Here is a 24,018-nt window from a genome sequence, read left to right on the forward strand (position 1 = left end):
CCAATGAATGGGCCCTGGTGAGCCCATGTTGGCTCTGGCTGTAGGATGATGGGGGGGCCCCTATAGGATGCATTTCCAAAGATCTTTTATTATCACGAGCACAGCAAGCCTTGATGTTTGGTTCAGAAAATATAGTCAGCAGAGCTCAGTTGTATTATATTAGTTTAAAAAATACTTGTAGGAGGATAGTTTACCAATACAGAAAAGAAATAAGATAAAATAAAAATTGAAAAGACTTGACTTGGAATTCCCTGGCGGTCCAGTGGTTAAGACTTGGTGCTTTCACTGCCAGAGGCCTGGGTTCAACTCCTGGTCAGGGAACTAAGATCCTGCAAGCCAAACTGTGTGTGTGTGTGTTGGTGATGGGGAGAAGGGGAGATGAGACTTGACAAAGGGAAGGAAGTTACGGACCCTAACTTTTTCCCTGTTGCCCTTTGCCCAGCCCTCTTCCCAGAAGAAGAGAGAAAGTGGCAGAAAGTGATTGCCAAAAGTAAAGCTCCCCTGCCACCCCCCTTAACAAGCCTCTGTCCGCAAGCACCTAGGATGGTTAGGCCCACCCACCACCCAAGACAGGATTTCTAGTTTCTAAATTCCACATTTCTGTAGTGCAGTAATACCCACCCCCTCGCTGGGGGAAGCACGAAAGCCATCGCCCCGGCCCCGCCAGCACCCAGGGCTGAGAACCCCTGGTGTCCTGTCCAAGTGCAGGGCTGTGGGGGCCGGGGAGCGCCCAGAGTCGAGGGTGCATGTGGGGAAGGAAGCTTCTTGCTTAATTCCAAATCATTTTTCTAAGAACAAAAACTATGTACAAATGAATATTTCCATCTTTATTTCAAATTCTAGGTTTCAACTGCAATATTAATGCTACTCCACAGTGTAATTTACTTGTAATAATATATCATTATTTCCATTTTACAGTTCTCTTCTTAAAGTAGTAAAGCAAATGTTTAAAACAGAACCAATCCACAGCCCCACAATTCTCCATTCAGGCTCAGAATTTGTGCTCTCCTTTCAGAATTGCACATAATTGAAAACAATGAAAACCCCCGATGTGTTAAATGCTCTAGTCATTAAAGCATTTTTTTTTTTTTTACTTCAGAATAAAAGACCGTTCTTGTGGTTGTGGTTATTATTTATTTATTTATTTCCAGAAGCCCCAGAGAAGCTGCTTCCTGTTCCCAGACTGACATCTGCTGGGGGCATCAGGCTGACCCTCCTCCTGGTCAGGCCCACAGCCGGCTGCCACTCAGGCTGCCCTGGGGAGGTGGGGCAGGGGGCTGACCCCAGGGGGCCAAGGGGCCTCTGCTCCTGACAGCTCTCCCCTGGACTGAGATCCAAGCTAGCCACTGGCCCCAGCATCCCTAGTTTCTCGACTGCTTCCAGCAGGGGGGTTAAGCCCCAGAATGGCACTGGCTTGGCACAGGGTCCCTGGTGTTGGTAGCACAGACAAGGGGCTGATGGGCAAGAAAGAATTTGAAGGCAAAAATAGGCACGCAGGCTACATGGGTGTCCTCCATGTGCACCCAGGCCCCCAGACTCTGCAGAGGCAAACCCTGTTTCCTTGCTTTCTCTAGGACGTCTCCACGCACATCTTTCATTCCTTTTTTGGTATGGGCTCCTTTACCTTTGGTAGAACATCTCCCTGCATTGGCAGCTGGGCATCCAGTCCTCTGGGGGAGGGTCTCCATCTTTTGCCTGTTAGATCCTGATTCCACTGGCTTCATGGTTAACAAGGACCAAGCCTTCTTTTCCACCTAGAATGAGGGTCCCTCTGCCTATTTCGTACTTTGTAGGAAGGCTGGGATCGAGGTGGAGGTAGAGGTAGGGACGTGAGGGGCCAGGGCAGTGTCCTTTTCTCTCTCCTGCAGATGTCCTGCAGCTCCAGGGCCCCACTGTGCAAAAGGACAGCAGCCAAAGCTGCCTCTCTGGCTCCGAGCTCTAGCTTCCAGTCCTACGAAGGATTTTCTATAAGGTGTCCTGGTCCCTTCAAAGTCAGCCCCTGCCATAGCAGGCCCCCTAACGCACTCTCCTACATACCCCGGCCCTGTCCCAGCATCTGGAGGCGTGGGGGCTGAATCCCCACCCCTTCGAACCTCCCTCCTTTCTACATGACCACCGAACTTTAACTCCCCTGCCCAGCTCCTCCTGCTTCAGCCAAACTGCTCACCCTATCCCCCGATGAAACTCTCAAAGGTACCCCCAAACCTACCTAAACATTAATGAACGGGGATCACTCACAGAAAAAGCCCAAACCCTTGGCCTGTCCTTCAGAGAGCATGGCTCAGCCCAGACCCAGCCAGGGTTTCCCAAGTCTGGGAGCTTGTCCTGGGGGTCAAGAAATCAATCCATGGGGAAGATTATAGGTGAGATGAGGAGGGAACATTAGAAAATAAAATGACTGAATGAGAAGGTGATTCTGCTTTTTATTCTCTTTAGTTCTCAATGTCAAGAGAAAGTTGACTTTTAAAAAAAGTTAATTTTAGAATAGTTTTAACTTTCCAGAAAAGTTGCAAGAATATCACTTAGAATTTCTGTCTACCCTCCACCCAGTTTCCCGAATTGTGCATTGTTAACGTTGCCAGGGGAGACCGAACACCTACAGCAGCGGGGGTGAGCTGGACTTGAGTCACATGGATTTCCTTTGCAACGAATATATTTTCTGTTACCTTCCATTTAAAGCAAGTGATACTACTCATCCACATTCTAAAACGCAAAAGGCTCTGAAAAATGAAAAAAATTTTTGTAAGTTTGGAGCCAAAGTTGATTTGAAGCAAGCTACATATGTAGTCTTTGTTTTTGTAGTTATTCAGTTGCTAAATCATGTCCGACTCTTTAGAGACCCCCATGGACTGTAGCCTGCCAGGCTCCTCTGTCCATGGGATTTCCCAGGCAAGAATACTGGAGTAGGTTGCCATTTCCTCCTCCAGGGGATCTTCTTTTCCCGACCCAGGGATTGAACCGAGGTCTCCCTCATTGGCAGGTGGCTTCTTTACCACTGAGCCACCAGGGAAGCCCTCATGTATAGTCTTTATCTTTGCGTAAATATGCATTTAGTATAAAACTGGTGATGTAAAAATGGCATCGCCAATTCAATAGACAGGAGTTTGAGCAAATTCTGGGAGATGGTCGGGGACAGGGAGGCCTAGCGTGCTGCAGTCCATGGAGTTGCAAAGAGCTGGACTAAGTGACTGAACAACAAAATATGCATACATTTCTCTGAAGAAATATTTATCAGTTATTTTGCCCTCAGGGGGGATGTTAACTAATGTTGAGTATATGCATTATATCAACTTTCTGAATCAGAAAAAAATCTGAATTTCAAAACACATCTGCCATTTTGAGCTTTCCATTTACTGCTGTGATATAATTTCTTTGAAAGATCAATTTAAAAGAACAAGTCTTAAAAAAATAACCTGTAAGTAAACTATAAGTACAGATGACCTATATTTTTTGGAGAAGGCAATGGCACCCCACTTCAGCCCTCTTGCCTGGAAAATCCAATGGACGGAGGAGCCTGGTAGGCTGCAGACCATGGGGTCAATACAAGTCCGAAACGACTGAGCGACTTCACTTTCACTTTTCACTTTCATGCATTGGAGAAGGAAATGGCAACCCACTCCAGTGTTCTTGCCTGGAGCATCCCAGGGACAGGGAGCCTGGTGGGCTGCCGTCTATGGGGTCGCAGAGTTGGACACGACTGAAGCGACTTAGCAGCAGCAGCACCAAAAACAAAACAAAGAATCTGCAAGGCTTTCAAGATCCATACCAAACTCTTCATGTGTGCTCTGCTCACTCTCTGCCAAACCACAGAGACCTCAATTCCCCCAACACATCAGTCATGCTTTCACATAATCGTGGGATTTCGCACAAACAGCTCCATCTTCTCAAAACGCCTTCCACCACTGGCTAAGTCCTGGCCCTTCTTTCAAACTCAGGTTGGCTGCCACTTCTACAGAAAGTCTTCCTTGGTTACACCCAGTCTTTTTTTTTTTTTTTTTTACTGTTTATTCATTTATATGGTTGTACTGGGTCTTAACTGTGGCACTCAGGATCCTCGATTTTCTTTGTGGCATGCAAGATCTAGTTCCCTGACCGGGGATTGAACCCCGGACCCCCGCGTTGGGAGCATGGAGTCTTAGCCACTGGACCACCAGGGAGGTCCCTGCACCCAGTCTTGACCTATGTGGCCCCGTGGTACGCCATACAGCATTGCAGTAAGGAAACGGTTTGACCCCTGGCTCTGCCCCTTTTCAACTGGCTGATTTGGGTCAATTATACTCAATAACTTAATCAGGGAGATTAGTAATGAAATGATAGCTACTATTTATTGAATTTATGTACTATTCTCAGTGTTTTACACATGTAAACTCATTTCATACAAACCTGAGAGGTAGAAACTGTTCTGATCTCCAATTTACTCATGAAGAAACCAAGGCCAGCAAGGTTAAGTTCCTTTTCCCAAGGTCACAGTAAGCAAGGACAGCTGGAATTTCTTCCTCCATCCCTCTCACTCATCACTATGGAGCAACTGGGGCAGTACCTGAACCATAGGGCTACTGGGAGTATATAATGGGATAAGCTTGGCAAACGCTGTGTTTCATCCTCTCAGGCTCCTCCTGGCCAAGCCTGCACTGTACCCCAGACACTGTGGGCTTTTATTTGCTACAGAGGGGAGCTCAGCAAGGGGGCTGCAGTCCCTACTCCTGCCTCTGCTGCTCCTCCTTGCTTTATCTCCTCAATGGAATCTTCTGGCCCAAGCTCCAGCTGGGTGGGGCCTGCCCACAGTTTTATGCTGTAATCAGTATTTACAAATTTGGCCTCTCCCTCTGAGCTCAGCAGAAAGACATGTGCCAAATTCACATTTGTCTCTCATCAAGCACTGCACAGCATCTGAACCAAAGGAGTTTGGTAAACATGCAACGAATAAATGATGAAGCAAATGTACAGATAGATGGACAGATGGATGGATGAAATGACAAGAAATGGACACATTTTTGTCTTTAGCATATCCAACACATCTGGCACACCATGACTAAAGCAGAGTGAAAAATAACATTATTCAGATAACACTCTTCCAACCAGATGTTCAGAGGCTGAAGAAGAAAGGGGGGGAAAATCAAAACAAAACCCTTCACACTGCATTGCACTCTGTGTCTGCATAAAATAATGTGATAGTGATAGTCAACCCTTACAATTCTCACTTGAGATGGGAAGCTGGGAAAGGAACAACTGGCATTTGTGATAAACTTAAAACACTTTAACTGGTGTTGAATACATGTGATGGTATAACAACACTTTTAAGTGAGTGCGAGGCAATCACTTTGGAAGCAAACAGCTGCGGTGGGTCAGCAGGGCCCTGAAAGGTGCCAGGCCATGCAGGACCAGAAGAGATGATCGGGATGCTTCAGCACTGGGAAAGTAGCTCCTTATGGAAAAAAAACTACATAGATGACCAGTTATGATCAAAGATAGTCTGTACTTCAATGATGACAAAAGGATGAAATGTCATTGACATTTAATATATTAGAGTGCTGTCCCCCTTATCTTTTTTCTTCTCTTCTAAATTTGGCAGATACCCTATTCTTTAAGGAGTGCAGTTTTTAAAGGTAGAAGTGTCTAATTATAGGATAAGAGGAAATTATTTTGCCGGGGAGGGCAAAAGAGCCCAGGAGTCTAGGAATGGCACCCTTGGGCACTACTGTTCAATTTATAAGCTATTTATCTCCTCACTTACACCTGGCAGAAACAATTAGCACTTGGTAATTTGTTGATGCTATCGAGGCCCTAGGATTTGTTATTATAGTTGCCTCCAATATAAATGCTATCTGAAATAAACAAAGTAGAAATGGCCTGCTATTAAATCATGCCCGTTTAACCAGGTTTGGATTTCTTTTAGTAAGGTGGCGTCTTTACCTTTTGGCGTCACTTCTATTGGTAAATCAACACGCTAATTTTCCAAGAGATTTTAAGATGCTTTCCGGGTCCTCTCCAGAAGTGCCAACGGCGCCTCAGAAATCAGGGCCGGTGGAGACACAAGTGCAAAGGCGAAGGAAGTTTTCGAAAAGCCACCTAGAACCCTCTGCAGCCCGGGGTCCCAGCTCCTCCAGGCCGACCCCGGCTCCACCCTTCGGCTTTTGCGACTCCGGTTCGGAAGGGCAGACGGACTCGGGGAGGAAAACCTCCCCTCCGGTCTCTGTGGGTCCGCAAACTGGGAGCCCTGGGGCCAGCCAGGGGCACCCCCTGGGCACCCGGCAGGCTTCTCCGGGCGCCACCTGGGCATCTGCTGGCAGACTTTCCCTGAGATATCCCCAAGTTCAAACCAGTGTGATGGAGCCAAAGGTATTTTCAGAGATGAGCTTCTTTATCTCATCTCCCCCAGTTTCACTCTGTCTCCCCCCACTGAAGGAGCTATGGGTACAGTGCTCAGAGCCATAAAGGGGGCTTTAGTTAAGAAAGAAAAAACGGCCAGTCTTCCTGGCTTTTGTTATTTAAAGCCAAAAATCCTTAGGAGAATTCAGCGAAGACTGGTAGACTAGAGAGGGAATCCTTGCCGGGAAAGTAAGTGTTTGAGCTGGGGAAGGGAGGAGGGAAGGAACGCGGAGAGGGGGAGCAGTGGGGGGCGGGGGAGGCGTGGAGCCAGGGAAGGGGAGTCGGGAGAAGAGGCAGGGAGGCATCCCCTGACTGCGCGTCGCGCGGCGGGGCCCAGGGAGGGGGCGAAGGGAAAGGCCGGCACAGCCGGGGCCAGGGCTTCAGCTGGGGGCTCTCGGAGCCGGGAGAAAGGGGGAGACCCGCCCGAGGCGATAGGAGTGGTGCCGACGGGGAGCTGGAGGGAGCGTCTCCCGCCTACAGACAGGATTCCTTTGCTCTGAATGTCACAGAAGGGCTAGCCCAGACCTCGGAGCGGGCAGGGCTGTGTGGGCGGGGATGTGGGGCCTCTCCGCCGAGCCTGGGTGCACCAACCGGCGAGAACCAGAAGAGCACCCCTCCAGCCGCTCGGAAAGGGAAGTGGGGAGTGGGGAGTGGGGGTAGGGGGCCGGATAGAGGTGGTGAGAGAACTTCAGGAAGAAGGGAGGTTATGTTTGGTTTGGTTTTCCTATCAATCTGAAAGAAAGGGATCCAAAATCAGAAACTAAATAACTTCTTGTCATCTTGAGCCGGTGGCCTAAGATTTGTAACCATGTCATATGTTTGGGAAATGCTTATTTCAAAAATTAAACACTTTTCCTTAATGTGGGACTACTAAGAATTTTAATATGCTAAAATAATAGATTTTGCATCTCAGAGAAAGGATTCAGTAGATCCACTTGTGTGCTGGTAAATGATCAATAACTGACTCAGGGATCAAATCAGGAATTAAAACCTCTGATTTGAAGCATTTGCCAGTTTCCGTGGTGGAAATAATCTGAAGAGCCAGCCTAGCTCCAGATCTCCCCTGGGTATTTGCCGAGGTCTTTGTTATACTTCAACAGACCCCTGATCCCAGTCCTTCTGCTGGCACTCTCCATGGGTGAGGGCATGGTGGTCCAGAGGGCTCTCCACAATGAACTTCTCATATGCAAATCTGCCTTGCAGACCTGACCTAAGACTTGTCCTTTTGCATGTGTATCATTAGTTTTGATTAAAGGAAACAATGTCCTGATTCATTATAGTATTTCTGCATAATTGGGTTAAGTGATTATACCAATGCCAAGATCTATGACCTGTGGGCATAACATACAGTTTGGGTCCCCATGGTAGCCAGACTCCAGAATGACCATAAATGATTCTTACCTCCTGGTATTCACACCCCTAAAAAAGGGCTTCTCTGTGTAACCAGTAGGATGTTTTGCAAACGAATGTGTAACTTATGAGTCTAGGTTACAACAGCCACTGTGGCTTTTGCCTTGTCCTTTTTTGGATCCCTCACTCTGGGGGAAGCCAGATGCCATGTCATGCAAACTGTTGAGTAGCTCTGTGGAGGAGTCCACGTGGTGAGAAACTGTATCAGCAATTTGCCAGGGTGAGAATTCATGCTCTCCAGAGCAGATCCTCCAGCTCTAGTCAAGCCTTCACTTGTATGACTGTGGCCCAACTCCTAAACTTCCGAGCTGCAGAAACTATGCTAGAAAATAAATGTTTACTGTTGTTTTAAGCTGCTAAATTGGGAGGTAATTTGTTATGCTAACTTACAACTAACAGAGTACCTAATCTATAGGAGCTTTGTAATTAGCAAGGGAGAAAAGATAGCCAAGAGTATATATAAATATGGGAAGCCAGTATGTGTATAATCATATATTGCCTGTTACAGGTTCTGAAAAATGGGTGGGGGAAGTGAGGTTGTACAGTTGGAAAATAAGGAGTTCCACTTGAGAAGATTTCAAGAGGTCAATTTTGGAAGAAAAGAAGGTTTGAAGAAAGGCAGGACCAAATTTTGGGGTTTCACCTTTTTGGAGAAATCAAATTCCTGAGGAGTTGATTCAAATATTCTTTGCAAAATGTGAAATTCATTTGAAAATCCAAAATATACCTTTTGGGACTTCCTGGCAATCCAGTGGTTAACACTCTGCACTTCCAATGCAGGGGGTCCAGGTTTGATACCTGGTTGGAGAACTAAAATCCTGCATGCTGTGTGGCAAGGCCAGATATATGTATACATATCTTTAGAACAACATACAAGTCAAGCTGTTTTTTAAAAAAGTAATTCAGTCTTATACAGTTTGTTCCCTACCTCCTTTTATGTTGGGTGAGAAATAACAGAGTATTTATTTATTAGGTTGACTTAAATTAAAAATTAAAAAGATTCAATTCTTGGGTTGGTTTCTATGCTGGAGAAATGGATATAAGCTGGATTAAAAGGAATGAGTTCTATTTAGTTGAAAGGAATAAACAAATAAACAAAAGCCCTTCAATGAGCCAGAGGAAATAAGTACTTTTTTCCAGTTTATTGTTTTACATTTAGCTTAGATTTTTTTTTTTTTTCTTTTTTAAAGGAAGTTTAAAACCATAGTAAAAGTCATGATGGTGTGGAAATTCTGGCTGGGAGAGCATCTTGGTATCTTTTCATTTTGCTTGATTCTTATTCAAGATAGTTTCAAATGGCATGGAAAGTTTTCTTAAATCAATGAGAGAATTAAAGCACATGAATTAACCAGCTGGAAGAAAAAGTACTATAAGTACAAAGTAAATGCATAAATATATTTAAACAGATACCCAGCCTCACAATAATTAAAGAAATGCAAACTAAACTGCAAGGAGATGAAATTTTTAAAAGCCTATCAGGTTCTAAAGACTAAAAAGTTGGATAATGCTCAGTAATTGGGAGTAAGGGGAATTTCAGGCAAATCACAGGCCAGGGGTAGGAATGTAAATTGGTACAACCATCTTAGACAGCAATTTGAAAACACCTAGCAAAATGTGAAATGCATATACCCTTTGGCATACCAATTCCATTCCTAGAAATTTATCCCACATGTGAATGTATAAGCTCAAGGAAATTCATTGCGGCCCTTTTAGAAATAATGAGAAAATTAGATATAGCAATGTACACAACAGAGGGCAGGATAAATAAACAAATAAATAATAACACATGGAACGCTTGCCTGTTTTGTGTTAGCACTATTCTAAGAGCTCCTACATATGTGAAATCACGTGACCTCACAAGAACCCTGACACTTGTTTCCCTTCTTATGATATCACAGCCACGTAAACACCGTTCAGCCATCCAGAAGCCCAGGGGTGGGTCAGCTGCGCTGACACAAGGACTACTCATGAAATAGAAGGGATAAAAGAGAATTTCAGAATGGGCTATAAAGCACAATTTCACTTATGATTAAAAGAAGAATAAAGTGTGTGAGTGCTCAGTCATGTCCAACTCTTTGTGGCCCCATGGACTGTAGCCCACCAGGTTCCTCTGCCCATGGAATTTTCCAGGCAAGAATACTGGAGTAGGGTGCCATTTTCTCCTCCGGGGGATCTTCCCAACTCAGGGATTGAACCTTACATCTCCTGTTTCTTGTGCATCGGCCAGCGGATTCTTTACCACTAGTGCCACACATATATAAAGTGTGTATATATGTTTATATTTGTGCAGAAAATGTCTAGAAAGATAAACCAGAAAGAAACATAGTAGGATCCCCTAGGGAACTGGAAGTAGTGAAGCTAGAGAAGGGAGGAAAACCTTCCATTTTTTAAATGAATAACTTCTTTACTTTTTTTTTTTTTAATGTACAATGCATGTGTGTATACTTTTTGCCTGGAGTCAGACAAACTGCAACGTTTGAGGGAACAGTTCCCAAGACTGCCTTCCCATCTGATACCAACTGCATGTTTGGGGAGAGTGATTCCCAAAATCAGCCTCAAGTTTCATAATTCACTAGAAACAAAATGAAAGTGTTAGTTGCTCAGTTGTGTCCAATACTTTGCAACCCCATGGACTGTAGCCCACCAGGCTCCTGTGTCCATGGAATTCTACAGGCAAGAATACTGGAGTGGGTTGCCATTTTCTCCTCCAGGTGATCTTCCTGACCCAGGGATCGAACCCAGGGCTCTCACATTACAGGTAGGTTCTCTGCCATCTGAGTCACCAGGGAAGCTTCCAACCTGATAATGCACTAGAGGGGCTTTTATGTTCATGGCTCTGGTTTACTTCAGGAAAAGGAGACAAATTAAAATCAAAGGAAGCGAGGCAGTGGGCAGAGTGTGGGAGGATTCCAGATGTGCAGCTTCCCTTTTCCTGTCCGTGGAGTTAGGATGCCTTTCCCTGCAGGCATCTCCATGGAGTACTGGCTACAGGGGAAGCTCCCCTGAGCATCAGTGTCCAGAGTTTTTATTGGGGTTTCATTATGTAGGCATGAATGAGTGCCCATACGGTTGAACTCAGCCCATAGGTTGATACTGTGTGACATAAGCCCCATCCTAAATTACCTGGCTGGTCTTTCTGGAAACACCAGTCCCATGCTATACCCAGTGTGTCCATCTTGGGCCCTACACAAAGACAGTCCTTTTAGATAGGACACAGATTAATCCCAGAAGCTGAGGACAAAGGGCAGACCTCTCTTTGGGTGAGGCCAAATTCTTTACTGAACATTTTTATAATTAAAAGCTGCAATAACTATGTGGTTGGTTTTCCATATGTTGGTCTGTATGCAATATAGTTTCTAAGCTGTGTTTTCATGTAAAAGGATTGATTTACACTGAGACTCACTGATCCTGTCGATTCTTCCTCTGTGCTCCCTTAGATTCTGTATTTGTCTACTTGGCATCCACTGGGCTTCCCTGATGACCCAGTGGGTCAAGAAGTTGCCTGCAGTGCAGGAGACACAGGAGACATGGGTTCAATCCCTGGGTGAGCAAGATGCCCTGGAGGAGGGCATGGCAACCCATTCCAGTATTCTTGCCTTTGAGAACCCCATGGACTGAGGAGCCTGGTGGGCTACAGTCGAATGGGTCAAAGAGTTGGACATGACTGAGCAACTAAACATACATACTTGGCATCCATTTATCACAGGGCCAGATTAATGGCCACCATTGTTGACATCTTCCTAGAGAAAACAGTAGAGGTCTGGGCCATATTTTCCCTTTGCTGCTTCTGCCTCCTGACCAAACCTGGTGCTTCCCTGTGAGGCCCTATATATATGGTGAGCTCTCTTCTCTTGGGAAATGTAAGTAATCACAGTCCTCTTTCAATGGCATTATTATTAACCTCTTTGTGTTGTCAGTCACCTCCATAAATTAAAGTCTTGTGGATACAATCAAGACAACTTGAAAACCCCTCCTCCATGGGCCTATGTTTCAGGTGGGTGATAAGTCTTTACTAGTTGGCACAAGTCTGGCTCATACCTGATAGCTGAATTTAATGAACAAGTTTACAGTCATTGCTCCAGTGATGCAGAAGATAAATTATTCATCTTGCTTTATGTAATTAGCACTCTATGTGGAATTTGAAAATAAATTCCATAAATCACTTGTGGAAATGTGCCTCAGCCTACGAATTCTGCACTGACAGAGTTTACCAGAAGTGCTTACGTCCTAACTGGGTCACTGTTCTTTCTGTCAGTCTTCCCTCCCCCTCCCCCTCTTCCACCCTAATTCATCTAGTTAGCAAATAAGTAACTAAATCTGCCTTGGCCAGCATAAAAGCTAAAACTTAGAATGAAGAGAAAGTGGTGCTTCTTCCACCTAGGCTTGATGCATGGTTTATTTTAGGCTCTGAGAAAATGTTACTTTATGACTCTTTTTGATTATTACAAAATGTCAGGGATTTCCTGGAGTTGGTTTTAACCCAAACACCTTAATTGTATTCTCAGGTAAAGATATGAAAGAACAGAAAACCTGGTAAACTGAAGATGTACTTTTAGCAGTTAATTACAAATGACAGTATTATCATCTTCAGTTTGACCCAGTAGTTTTCAAACTGAGATTTGGCCACATTTCCAGGGACACAAGGTGTAAAGATATGAATGGGTTGGAAAGGAGAAAACTGTGATAAAAATATTAAATACAGAACAAATATAAGTTTCTAGTAGTAAAAGTGAATGAAGTGCTGAAGTTATGGACAAATAAAGTTTAAAATGCCAAGCCATAAAGGATGAAGACTATTTGGGGTTTTTTAATAAAACAGGTGAGCTTTCATAGCAACAATAATAAAACAAAACCCGTAGTAACTGCCTTAGGCAATAGCAGAAGCTGTTTATGGTTGGTTTCCAATAATTCCCAAAGGCTGACTCAATTAAGAGCTCATATTCTGAGCCAGAAAGGTTGAAAAACACTTTAAAAAAGAAAACTCTAAGTGGCTATTTGTGAACACTGGCATTCTCTCTTCTACATTTAGTATAGTTTCAGTTAATGAAAAATCATTTTATTTATATTATTCCACTTAGCCAAAGTACACTAGAAAATCAGAAGAATTAAAACAATTTGCTGTTATAATTCTCTTGGATCTTTAACTATATTTAACAAGCTACTAAGAAACCATGGTTTAACAGCCAAGTAGAAGGTGGGGAATTGTTTTTATTGAGTCAGGACAAAGAGTGCTATAGATGCTCTTGAGCAAAGAAAGTTCTGTGAAGTCAGGTGTATCCAGAGGCTTTTAGCTGCAAGTAACGGAATACTCAATTTGAAGCAGTTGAAACAATGAGAGCATTTAATTCTTGTAAAAAACAAGAATCTGGAAGGAGGCTGACCCAGGATTGGTTAATAGTCAGAGACCATCCTTTGCCCATGTCTTTCTTGGCTTTCCTTTCCCACAATTCCAAACACACTTCTTTACTAAATCTATTTTCAAATTACAAAGGAATGATGTACAGAGGAATTCACTCCAAGTCCCTCATAGCAGGAGGGAAAAGAGGGGAGCAATGTCTTCTTGTCTTCCTCTTTACATCGGGGAGGAGTTTTCCCCCAAAGTTCTGCCAAGCCCCCTCCCTAGACCTTTCTACATTTCGCAGGTGAGACCTGGGTCATCTGCTTATCCCTGTCCTGGCAAAGGAGAAGAAAGATTACGTGATGAATTTGAACCAGTAATAATGTACTTCCTGGAGCTGGAGACCCTTACTCTCTATTGAACAAAACTGAAATTATTTTGCAAGGAAAAGGGGGTGTGAGATGGTTATGGGTAAGTAATCAACAGTGTTTGTGATATTTAAAGGCATTAGCAGGTGAAAGGTGAGACATTGGTTCCAGGGCTTTAGCTGGTCATCACTATTCATGGCATGCATAAGAAAGGAAATCTACCTTTCATTTGTTACACTGTTTAAATTGGGTAAAGATCTTAGTGAAACCAGACATCAGACATGCCTTTGGAGGAATTAAGCCACAGGACAGGCTCCTTGCTTGGAAATAAAACTTGGCCAAATCTAATACAATTCTTCATTACATCTATTTTCAAGTAAAAAAGGAATGAAGTCCCAGAGGTCCCTGGAATTCAGCCCCAAATGATACAAATACAACAAGCCAAATGGCTGAAATCACTTAAAAAATTTGACCAAAGCAAATATGCTTGCTCTCACGCTGTGATCAGAAGAGCAGTGAACTGCAAGCTTTGTTCAAAGCAAAGAGAGCGGGGAATTCTAAAGACGAGGGTCTTCAGAGCGGCCGAGAGATATTAGTAAACAGGCTTCGTTAATCCACCCAGGCCAGAGTCACAAGAGCCCGAGGGGTGCTCTCTGGTCTGCACTGTCATGAGATTTCAAAGGATTGAAATGAAAGACATGAACTGTACACACACGCACACCCATAACTCCATTTATATCGCTGACAGCAGCAGGCGTGCCTGCCATTCTCTACTGAGACCGAAACTTTTTTGAAGGTAGTTACTCTAAACAGAAACTACTCAGATTGGGCAGACCTCACGAGAGAAAGGACTGAGGAATCTTCCCACAAACACAGATAAAACAAAGAGCTTCCTGAGGGATTACCTTAAACGTGGACATTTCCTACTCCCTGGAACAAGGTAAAAAGAGTGGGCACACGAGGGGTAAGAAGGTGCCCGTCCCCCAGGACTGACACTCAGCTGGTGCCCTGTCCCTGCTCAAGCTGGAATCCTTCTAAAGTTGACTTGAACCCCAAGTGCTCCTCCACCTCCCCACGACCCAATAAATTAAGGATTAAGGGACGAAGGCTTACCAGATTCTGTTGTAGCCCATGGAAACTTGGTTAAAAACAAAACCAAAGGGGCAAGTTGAAGAGGGCTGTGGAAAAGCTTCTACTAACCCTTCAAACCTACTCTCTTCACACACCCTCTGTGATGCTTTGATGCAAACATCACTGGGGAAACAAACAACATCTCTCCTCAGTCTCACTGTCTTCTCATTTCTGCAGTGGAAGAAGCATTCTTGTGTCTACCGAAGGCCAGTCCCTCCATCTGGGTTCCCCAGATTGAACCCTCCCACCCCACACCCTCTTAAAAGTACACGTCTATGCTCTTCTTTCTTTCCTCACCAGCCTCAATCTCTCCTTCTATCCAGGAGCATACCTTTCAACACCCAGACATGCTCTAGTATTTTCCATCACACAAAACCAAAAACCTACCAAGCAACCAAAAAGCCCTTATGCCCGAACATCTCCTTCCAGCCTCTGCCCCATTTTTCTTGTTTCCTTTATGGAAAAACTTCTCAAAAGAGTAATCCAGACTTGCTTCAAATGGAACAGAGCTTGTCCACCAACATTTGCTTTCTTTCAGGAATTCTGCTTCTCCTGGATGCTCTGTCCATACTCCGTTGGTTTCTTTCTTTCTTTTTTTCTTTTGACCTTGCTGGCTGCTTCTTTCCTTGAGTTCTGGCCAGATTCATTCTTGGGCTCTTTCTTCTCTCTTTCTAGTCTGGTGATCTACTCTAATCCTCAGGTTTTACATGCCACCCATACAGTGATGATTTTATTTATAAATTTTTATAGCTGCACTTCAAACTTTCTTCTGAGTTTCAGGTGTAGTTAGGGTCAACTTCAGATCTACCCATCTTGAACTTACATTTTAAAAAATATTTGACTGCACTGGATCTTATAGTTATGGCCTGCAGGATCTTTAGTTATGGCATGTGAAATCTTCTCTCCTAGCTCAGTCAGTAAAAAGAATGCCTGCAATGCGGGAGACCTGGGTTTGATTCCTGGGTTGGGAAGATCTCCTGGAGAAGGAAATGCCAACCCACTCCAGTGTTCTTGCCTGGAGAATCCCGTGGACAGAGGAGCCTGGCAGGCCACAGTCTATGGGGTCGCAAAGAGTTGGACAAGACTGAGCGACTAAGCACACAGCAGACCCATGTGAACTCTACTTGTGGCATGTGGGGTCTAGTTCCCTGACCAGGGATTGAACCTAGGCCCCGGCACTGGAAGCACAGTCTTAACTACCGAACTGCCAGGGAAGTCCCTTGTACCTACGTTTAAACATTTTAAAGTTGGATTGTTTCTTATTGTTGAGTTTTAAGAGTTCTTTGTACTAATATATTTTGGGTAGCACCAGATGTGTCTTCTGCAAGTATTTTCTCCCAGTCTGGGGTTTATCTTCTCATTCTCTCGACAGTGTCTTTTACAGAGCCTAAGTTTTGAATTTTAATGCAGTTCAGCTCATTGATGGATTGCCATCTTTGGTGTTGTATCTAAAAAATCATCACCATACCTAAGGTGATGCAGATTTTCTCTCCTATGTTATCTTCTAGGATTTTTATAGTTTTGTATTTTACATTAAGGTCTGTAATCCATTTTGAGTTATTTTTTGTGACGGGGGTAAGCTCTATGTCAGGATCCTTTTTATTTTTGTATGTGGATGTCAGTGGTTCCAGCACCATTTGAAAGATAAGTTGAAAATCTTTGCTTTGTTGTGTTGCCTTTGTTCCTTTGTCAATGGCCAGTTGACTGCATCTTATGTGGGTTTATTTCTGGGCTCTCTGTTTCATTAATCTATTTGTCTATTCTTTCACGAATATCACAGTTTTGATTATTGTAGGTTTATAGTAAATGTTGGGCAGTATCACCTACATTCAAAAGATTCTTGATTCCCACCCTTATATACATCCCATACCTCCTCCTCTCACAGGTCTTTCCCATCTCAGTAAGTGGCACCCTCTTGCATCTACTTGGTCAGACTAAAAACCTAGGAATCATTCTCAGTTCTTCACTTCCCACCTCTCATCCATTCCATCAATATGTCTTGTGAATTCTTCCAATAAGCAGATCAAATCAAGCTGCATCTTTCCATTTCTTAATTCAAGTCAAGAGTCGATCTCACGGGTGCCTTCTATAACTCATCTCTCCTGTGTCCTGCTCTAAGGTCGGCGAGCCCCCTCACCCTCTGTTCTTTAACAAAAGCAGGCATAAGGATTTATCATACACTTTTTATATTCAGCCTTAAATGAAAACACAGCCAGTCTAAGCACAGTGGGTTTTTATGCGCTCTGTTGAAATCAGCTGAAGATAAGCAGTTCAGGCTAAATTCCTGAGGAGAAAGGGTAAAGCCCTAGACCTTCACTGTCCACTACAGCAGCACCAAGGCACATGTGGCTGAGCACTGGAAATGCGTCCAGTTTAAGCTGAAGTGTTGTAGGTATCAAATACACTCCAAATTTCAAAAACAGTATGAAAAAAATGGAAACTGACTTACAATTTTTAGGTTGATTATATAGTAAAATGATAAAGCTGGATATATTGGGTTAAATAAAATACTGTATCAAAATGCATTACCTACTTAAAAGTGTGGCAGTTTGAAGAATCTAAGTTACACACATGACTCATGGTAGTTTTCTATTGGACAGTAATGCCTGCTGGGTGCCATTCTCTAACCTCCGACATTCTCCTTTCTTATTCCCAGGATCTCTGGGAATGATGGCAGATGGGTCAAGATTCTAGGTGATTTTTGAAAATATAAATCAGATGGAAGAACTGTATAGTTTTAAACTCTTTAATCTAAGAGCTAGTCTGACTTTTATCTAAGAATAAGATGTCAGAACTTTCTCATGAGTGGAAGGTCCTGCATAACCAAGAACCTTTTACTCATTCCACTTTAGCCACTCCAGGCGCCTGTTTCTCCCGAACTCCAGGTCCTTTCCTGCCTCCCAACCTCTGCATTTGCTGCTACTTCTGACTGGGATGCTTGTACCCTACTTCTTTTGATGGCTGCATACTTTTCCTTCCCCAAGTCTTGGCTTAAAGGAATACATGAAAGTTCTCAGATATGATGTAATTCTAGATGGATTTTTATTAATCCACTGCCTTTAAAACATTAATTCAGTTATTTGGGTGAAAACTGCATAACAACTATAATCCCATTTATGTAAAAACATACGTAGATGTTGCAAAGTGTCGGACATGACTTAGCAACTGAACAACATTATATGCAGATGTATACATATATGTAAGTACAATGATAACTATTTGCAAAAATACACACCAAACAGTTAATTGAAGGTTACCTCTGTGACCATACTATACATATTGCTCTGCAACTTACTTTTTCACAAAGCAAAATGAATAAGAAATCTTTCTATGCTACTCATATAGATTAATTTATAATATTTTTAATGGCTGAAGGTATTCTTTTCTATGGATGTTTTAGAATTCATTTCACCATTTTCCTATATGGATGAATATTTAAATTGTTTCCAATTGTTTTTGCTGTTACAATGGAATCTTATTATAGCTGATACAGATTTCAATTTTTTGGACCACAGAAAATAATTTACCTTCTCATCTATGGGAATGAGTCTTTTATCATAGTTTCTGAGATACCTCCCATTCAACTGTGACTATGTCCATCTTAAGCATTAACAATTCCTTTCTCTATAGTTTATATACTGATATTATTACTAACCAACATCTTTAAAAATTTAAAGTATATAAGCACTGTACAAAGACTCAACATTGCCAGGAACTCTTTGGGTATAAGGCCTATACCATGCAATCATTTAATGGAGAGGTGCATTTCTTTTCTTTCTAAAATTGAGATATAATTTAGATACAGTAAAGTACTCAGGTCTTAACTGTACAGCTGGATGAAAATTTACATGTGTGCTGAGTGGCATGTGGGATCTAGTTCCCTAGTCAGGGATGGAGATGTGCCCTCTGAAGTAAAAGTGCTGTGTCTTAATCACTGGACCACCAGGGGAAGTCCCACGTAGAATACTTTTCAAGCTGTTTTTCCTTTAAATAAATACTCCTTTATGATTCTCATGGTAATAGTAATTTGAAGGAGAGAGGGTAAGATGAAGAAATAGAGGCACCACAAGGGTCTGTTGGATATTCTCTCTATGCATTCCTAGTCATTTATTTATTTTTAGAAAATGCTCATGGATATCCTAGGCTGGATTAACAGAAAAATCGCAGACTGCTGACACCTTTGGTGTTTATGTGATTCAGGCCAGCAGGATTTCCATTCTACCCTCCCAAACTCGTTACTATTCATTAAGGCCAAACTGGGTCATTCAATGCAAATAATGCTTTCCTGTACTGGTTTAAAAATTACATTTTTTTTTTGACAAAGAAAATAATAGCTGTGTTATTTGGTTAAGGGATTTAATTTCCTTGTGTCTTTACAAAAAAAGTAATAATGAGAGAGACACAGGCCATGGGCAGATTGTCAGTGACCTCAACTGCCAAGTGGAGATGTTTGGATTTCCTTCCCCTTTCTTTTTCCCTTGCCGTCCAAAACCCCTATGATATTTCAGTTTACATTGTGCTGAATGGGATTTTGTGGCTATTCTGAAAATGTAATAACCAATTTCTGTGTGAAAATTTCAACTTCCAAATATAGAATTTATAATCTTTGCAACACAGTTTATCATATTATGACTTGTCATTATGGTTAGCATTATTTAATCTTTCTGCTCCTTCGTTACTTCTTATTTATAGGATAGGTAAGTTGAGCAAGATATTCTGAAATGACATTTTCAGCCTCGGAATTCCATGATTTAGATGAGGTCCTGGCATGTTATTAGCAAAATATCAACATTCATCACTCAATTCAACTATTTCCTTTTTCAGAATATTCTTTAGCAACAATAAAGTATTAACATTTCTTCTACAGGACAGGTATTTAAGAAATACACACTCTATAGTCTTCTTGTGTGTGGTTCATAAGGCCTGTTTAAGAGTGGCTACAGTTTGGGGTGATGTTAAAGGTAACTATATGGAATTTACATTTGTTGTGTGGTTATTATGTACCTGTAACTCTCTTTAGTCCTTTTACACTAGGCCATTTAATCTATGATCTTCATTATACATGTGAAGAATCTAAGAGGGGAGGAGTAATTTACAGAAGGCAACACTGAGGCAGTAGCAGTGGTGCCTGATCCAGATTGGATTAGAAGCTCTTTCCACCCAATAAATCTGTGCTCAGAACACAGAACAGAAGGTATAAATTCCAAAGAAGGTATAATGGAGACAAGACCAGGAAATGTCTATATTTGCCTAGGTAAAAAGCCAGCTGCTACAAAAGAAACATGGCAGCTCGAATACAGTAGCTTAAAGAACAGTGCAGGTTATTTCTCTTTCACGCACCAGTTCCAAGGGAAGCAGTCAGGTCCTGTGTCCTTCAGAGATGCAGGACCAGAGTCCTTCAGAGATGCAGGTTCCTGCCATACCTTCGCTCTGCTGTCCGCTAAGGTGCTGGCTTTGTTTGCGTGATTAACAGTGGGTTTTCTGGAAGGAAAGGAGCTCCTGAGGGGAGCAGTATCCAAGGTCTTCAGGCATTCATTCACATTCCTCTGACAAGAACTTAGTCACATGACGTCTACCTAGCTGCAGAGTCTGCTTGATAGTCTGCAGCTGGGTGCCCAGCTATTGTCTATTTAAACTATAAAGAAAGAATGCACTGTGGTAGACAACTAGCATATCCTCCTATAAAGTCACTTTCTCACAATAAAATCAACACAGGATGGATGTGATAACCCGCAAATAACCTGCCTCAAACATAGTTTATACTGATGATCTAGAGAGTAAAGTTTTATAAAACAATGCCAACAGGACTAGGAACATGTGATTGAAAATTAAATGATCTGTTCTACTCCTTATACTCTAAGGCAACCAAGATGCCTTTTTTCACCAGAAAAAAATGGCAATTTGCATGAGGACTAGGCGGAGGACCAAAGAAACTGAACATATCACATTTATCCCCCTCTTCCACACTCCTGCGGCAAGAGGCTACACTGGGTGGGTTCCGTGGGCCCTCCCTGCAGGCCACAGACCCAGGCGCCTGATGACAGGTTCTTCCCCCCTTGGTTGCTTGCCAAAGCATGAAAGCAGCTCTACTATCCGTGTAAGAAAGCAGATACAGAAATGCTCCCCTGGAGTGGTATCAAAATAGGGTTTGAGCCAAGCCCAAGGTGAAGTTATGAAGGTAATATGATAAAAACTAAACAAAGATGCTATCGGGAACTTTTAAAAATCAGATTTCTCTTACCAAAAAACCTGATTAAGATGGATCTACAGATAAGTGAAAAAAATTCACTTATAATCCTAAAAATACATTAACTATCACCAATATTAAAAGAGGGAAAACATGAAGATATAGGCATATACCCAGTTATCTATATGCAAAAGTTCTTGGAATTCTCAACTTTTGTAGCAAATAAAAATTTGTACACACATACAGAATACTGTAGGACTTCTAACCAAATTAAACATCTTCAGCATTTAATTTCAGCCCTAATGAAGGCAGTTACCTCAAAACAACTGCTGTCTCTTATTAAAACTTCTATTCTGCAATGTGCAATTATCACATTAGAAGTTAACAGAAAGTAAAATTACACAATCTTGAAGCCTTTTTAATGAGATTCCAAACTTCTTTTTTTTTTTTTTTTTTTTGAAATACAACTTTATTCTGATTTTAAAGGAAAAGGAATGGGAATGACAGTAACAAGCAAGATTCCATCTCTCAATATTGTCATGTGACTATAAAGTGAAAGTGAAAGTGAAGTAGCTCAGTTGTGTCCGACTCTTCGCAACCCCATGGACTGCAGCCTACCAGGCTCCTCCGTTCCATGGGATTTCCCAGGTAAGAGTACTGGAGTGGGTTGCCATTTCCTTCTCCAGGCCAAACTTCTTTAAGACATCTATGCAATTTATTTTGGAGAGGACTCAAAAGCAAGAGATTGGATTTCTTCTTATATTGGTGAAATCCCAAACAATCCACAAATCTCTACATTTCTCCAATTCAGAAGTATAACAGGAATTTTCACTGCAAACTTGGCCAACTGCACCTGTACTCGAGTTTCACTTATGTTTTACTTAATTCTTAAAAAAAAAAAAAAAATTTTTTTTCACTTAATTTTATTATTTCCCTGCTGCAGTTCTGATTTTTATGTTAGCAAAAGAATATCAGTATCTGATTTTCATAAAGAACATATGCAACTAAAGAGCTTCTAAACTGTATTCATTACTCAATCAAATCCTCTTTAAGCACCCTTTCCTCTTTATAGCACATTAAAGAAGTGAAAGTCTTAGTCGCTCAGTTGTGTCTGACTCTTTGCGACCCCATGAACTGTAGCCCACCAGGCTCCTCTGTCCATGAACTCTCCAGGTAAGAATACTGGACTGGGTTGCCACTCCCTTCTCCAGGGGATCTTTCCGACCCAGGGATGGAACCCAGGTCTCCTGCACTGCAGGCAGCTTCTTTACCATCTGAGTCACCAGAAAACCCCCTTTATAGCAAATTGCCCTGAAAATCACTTCTTGCTTTTTGTGCTACATTAAGTAACTTTCAGTGTTAAGTTTATGTGTGTTTTTACCTTTAACGTAACAAAATAACACAGTAGAGGCAAGAGCTGGCCTAGCTGGGGTTCTGCACTTCACTGAAATGGTCCTCTGATCACAAGGGCAGCCTTGCAGGAGTGTTAACTGGGAGAGAAAGGGAGGGTTCAGGGAAGAATGCTACTACTGTCCCTGTAAGAGAAGAAGGCTAAGTGGCAAACGATCTCCAGATAACTACTTAAGCATATTTTTCTTTCAGAATTTTCTGCTACAATTTTAGAAAGTGCTTAACTTGCATATACTAAAGTTTCAACTCACCTTAAAATATTTTAATAGCAAGTATTTTAAAAGTTTTAAAATGTTCAAGATCTAATCTTTTTAGTAACTACTTTTTATACTCACTACTGAATCGAAACAAAATTATAACTCATCAGATATGAATGGGTTAGTTTTCACAACAATTTCATCACAATAATTTCAAAGGAATGATTAAAAATGAACATTCTCTCCAACGTGGTCAGAAAGACAACAACAAGAAATCCTTTCATTTTTGAGGTAGAATTTTATCGCAGCACTATTTTCTTTTTGGTCATAGTCACCTAGGATATATCTTTTGTGATATCATCACTATCATCTTTCAATAAATGTCCATCTACAAATTAATTATCTTTCTGGAGACAAATCCCTGATATACTATTCTTCTGATTCCTGTGAAAGACCCACTTTTAAGATACAATTGCAGCTGCCCCACACGCTAGTTACTGTGTCATACACACGCCTTAAAATTCTGTAATCAGCAACCGCCAGGTGCCGTATCGCATTCACCACACCAGAGTCAGTCAATACAGACATCCCCAAACACACCAAGGCTGGTTTTGTCAAATGTTTTATTGAGTGTAGACATCTGGAGTACTGTAAAACATGCATTATCTGTAGATTCAAAAGGAGCAAGCCACATTGTCCTCACTGTCAAATGTGTCAGGCTTGGCATACATGATGGAGATTAATGAAGTATCATGAGAGTAATATGGTTCCTGAAAAGCTTCTACAATTTGGAGTAGGGTCTTAATCACGGGAAAAGCAAAGCTGTTCAGGTTTAGTGAACTTGCAGCTCATTGGAGGTACACAGTATTTTAATTTTAAAACGAATAAAAATAATTGTTTGTGGAAGATTCCCATCACCCCAACTTTACCTGCCCTTTCAGTTTTCAGAAATTTTAATTAAAAAAAAAAAAGTATATGCCGTTTGGAAGTTGTACATTTATCTGAGCAATAATTAAAATTTATTTCTTCTTCGGTTGCTGAGGTGTATTAAATTTGAAGAAGATAATATCTCCATCTTCAACAATATAATTTCTGCCTTGTTGTCTGTACTTTCCAGCAGCCTGTAAATAAGAAATACAAAGGAAATGTGTTAGTTTACTATGAAATATATAAGGTAAATGGTAGGAGCACATGCAAAAAAATATTCTATGTCTTGGGTCAGATTAAAGAAAAAAAAATACAGGAAGGCACACAAGTTCAAAACAAGACTTGGAGAGAAGCAAAGTATTCCTGATTTGGGCAGCACTAGATTTTCCATACATACATAATCATAATGTATTCTCCACTAAATTGTTGGTACATAAATGTAATTATACCAATATCATTAAGTTTCATTACATGCTGTTTATGGTACATTTCTGATGTGTCTGCAAACATCCGGCAAGTCACTGTAACAAGCAGATCAAACCAGGCAGGAGAAAAGGATTATATAGCTAGGTTAAAGCTGCAATATTTACTTAAAGAAATTCTTTGGTGATACTGATAATGCCAAAGACACAGCACGCTACAATTATCAATTGTAATTACAGATTTTAAATTGCTTCTTTG

The 24,018-nt window shown here is 41.8% G+C and overlaps 1 protein-coding gene across 1 annotated transcript in view; it reads right to left on the bottom strand.

Annotated features, from left to right (window-relative positions):
* Positions 1 to 23,016: 23,016 nt before the first annotated feature.
* Positions 23,017 to 24,018, bottom strand: part of OLA1 (Obg like ATPase 1) — a 161,801-nt gene continuing 160,799 nt past the window's right edge. The window contains exon 11 of the mRNA XM_065931779.1: positions 23,017 to 23,531. Within this exon, the coding sequence (XP_065787851.1) occupies positions 23,430 to 23,531 (102 nt within the window). The 3' untranslated portion in view covers positions 23,017 to 23,429. The remainder of the gene's footprint in view (positions 23,532 to 24,018) is intronic.

Source organism: Muntiacus reevesi, chromosome 3 (assembly GCF_963930625.1).
Source record: "Muntiacus reevesi chromosome 3, mMunRee1.1, whole genome shotgun sequence".
NCBI classification, from domain to species: domain Eukaryota; kingdom Metazoa; phylum Chordata; class Mammalia; order Artiodactyla; family Cervidae; genus Muntiacus; species Muntiacus reevesi.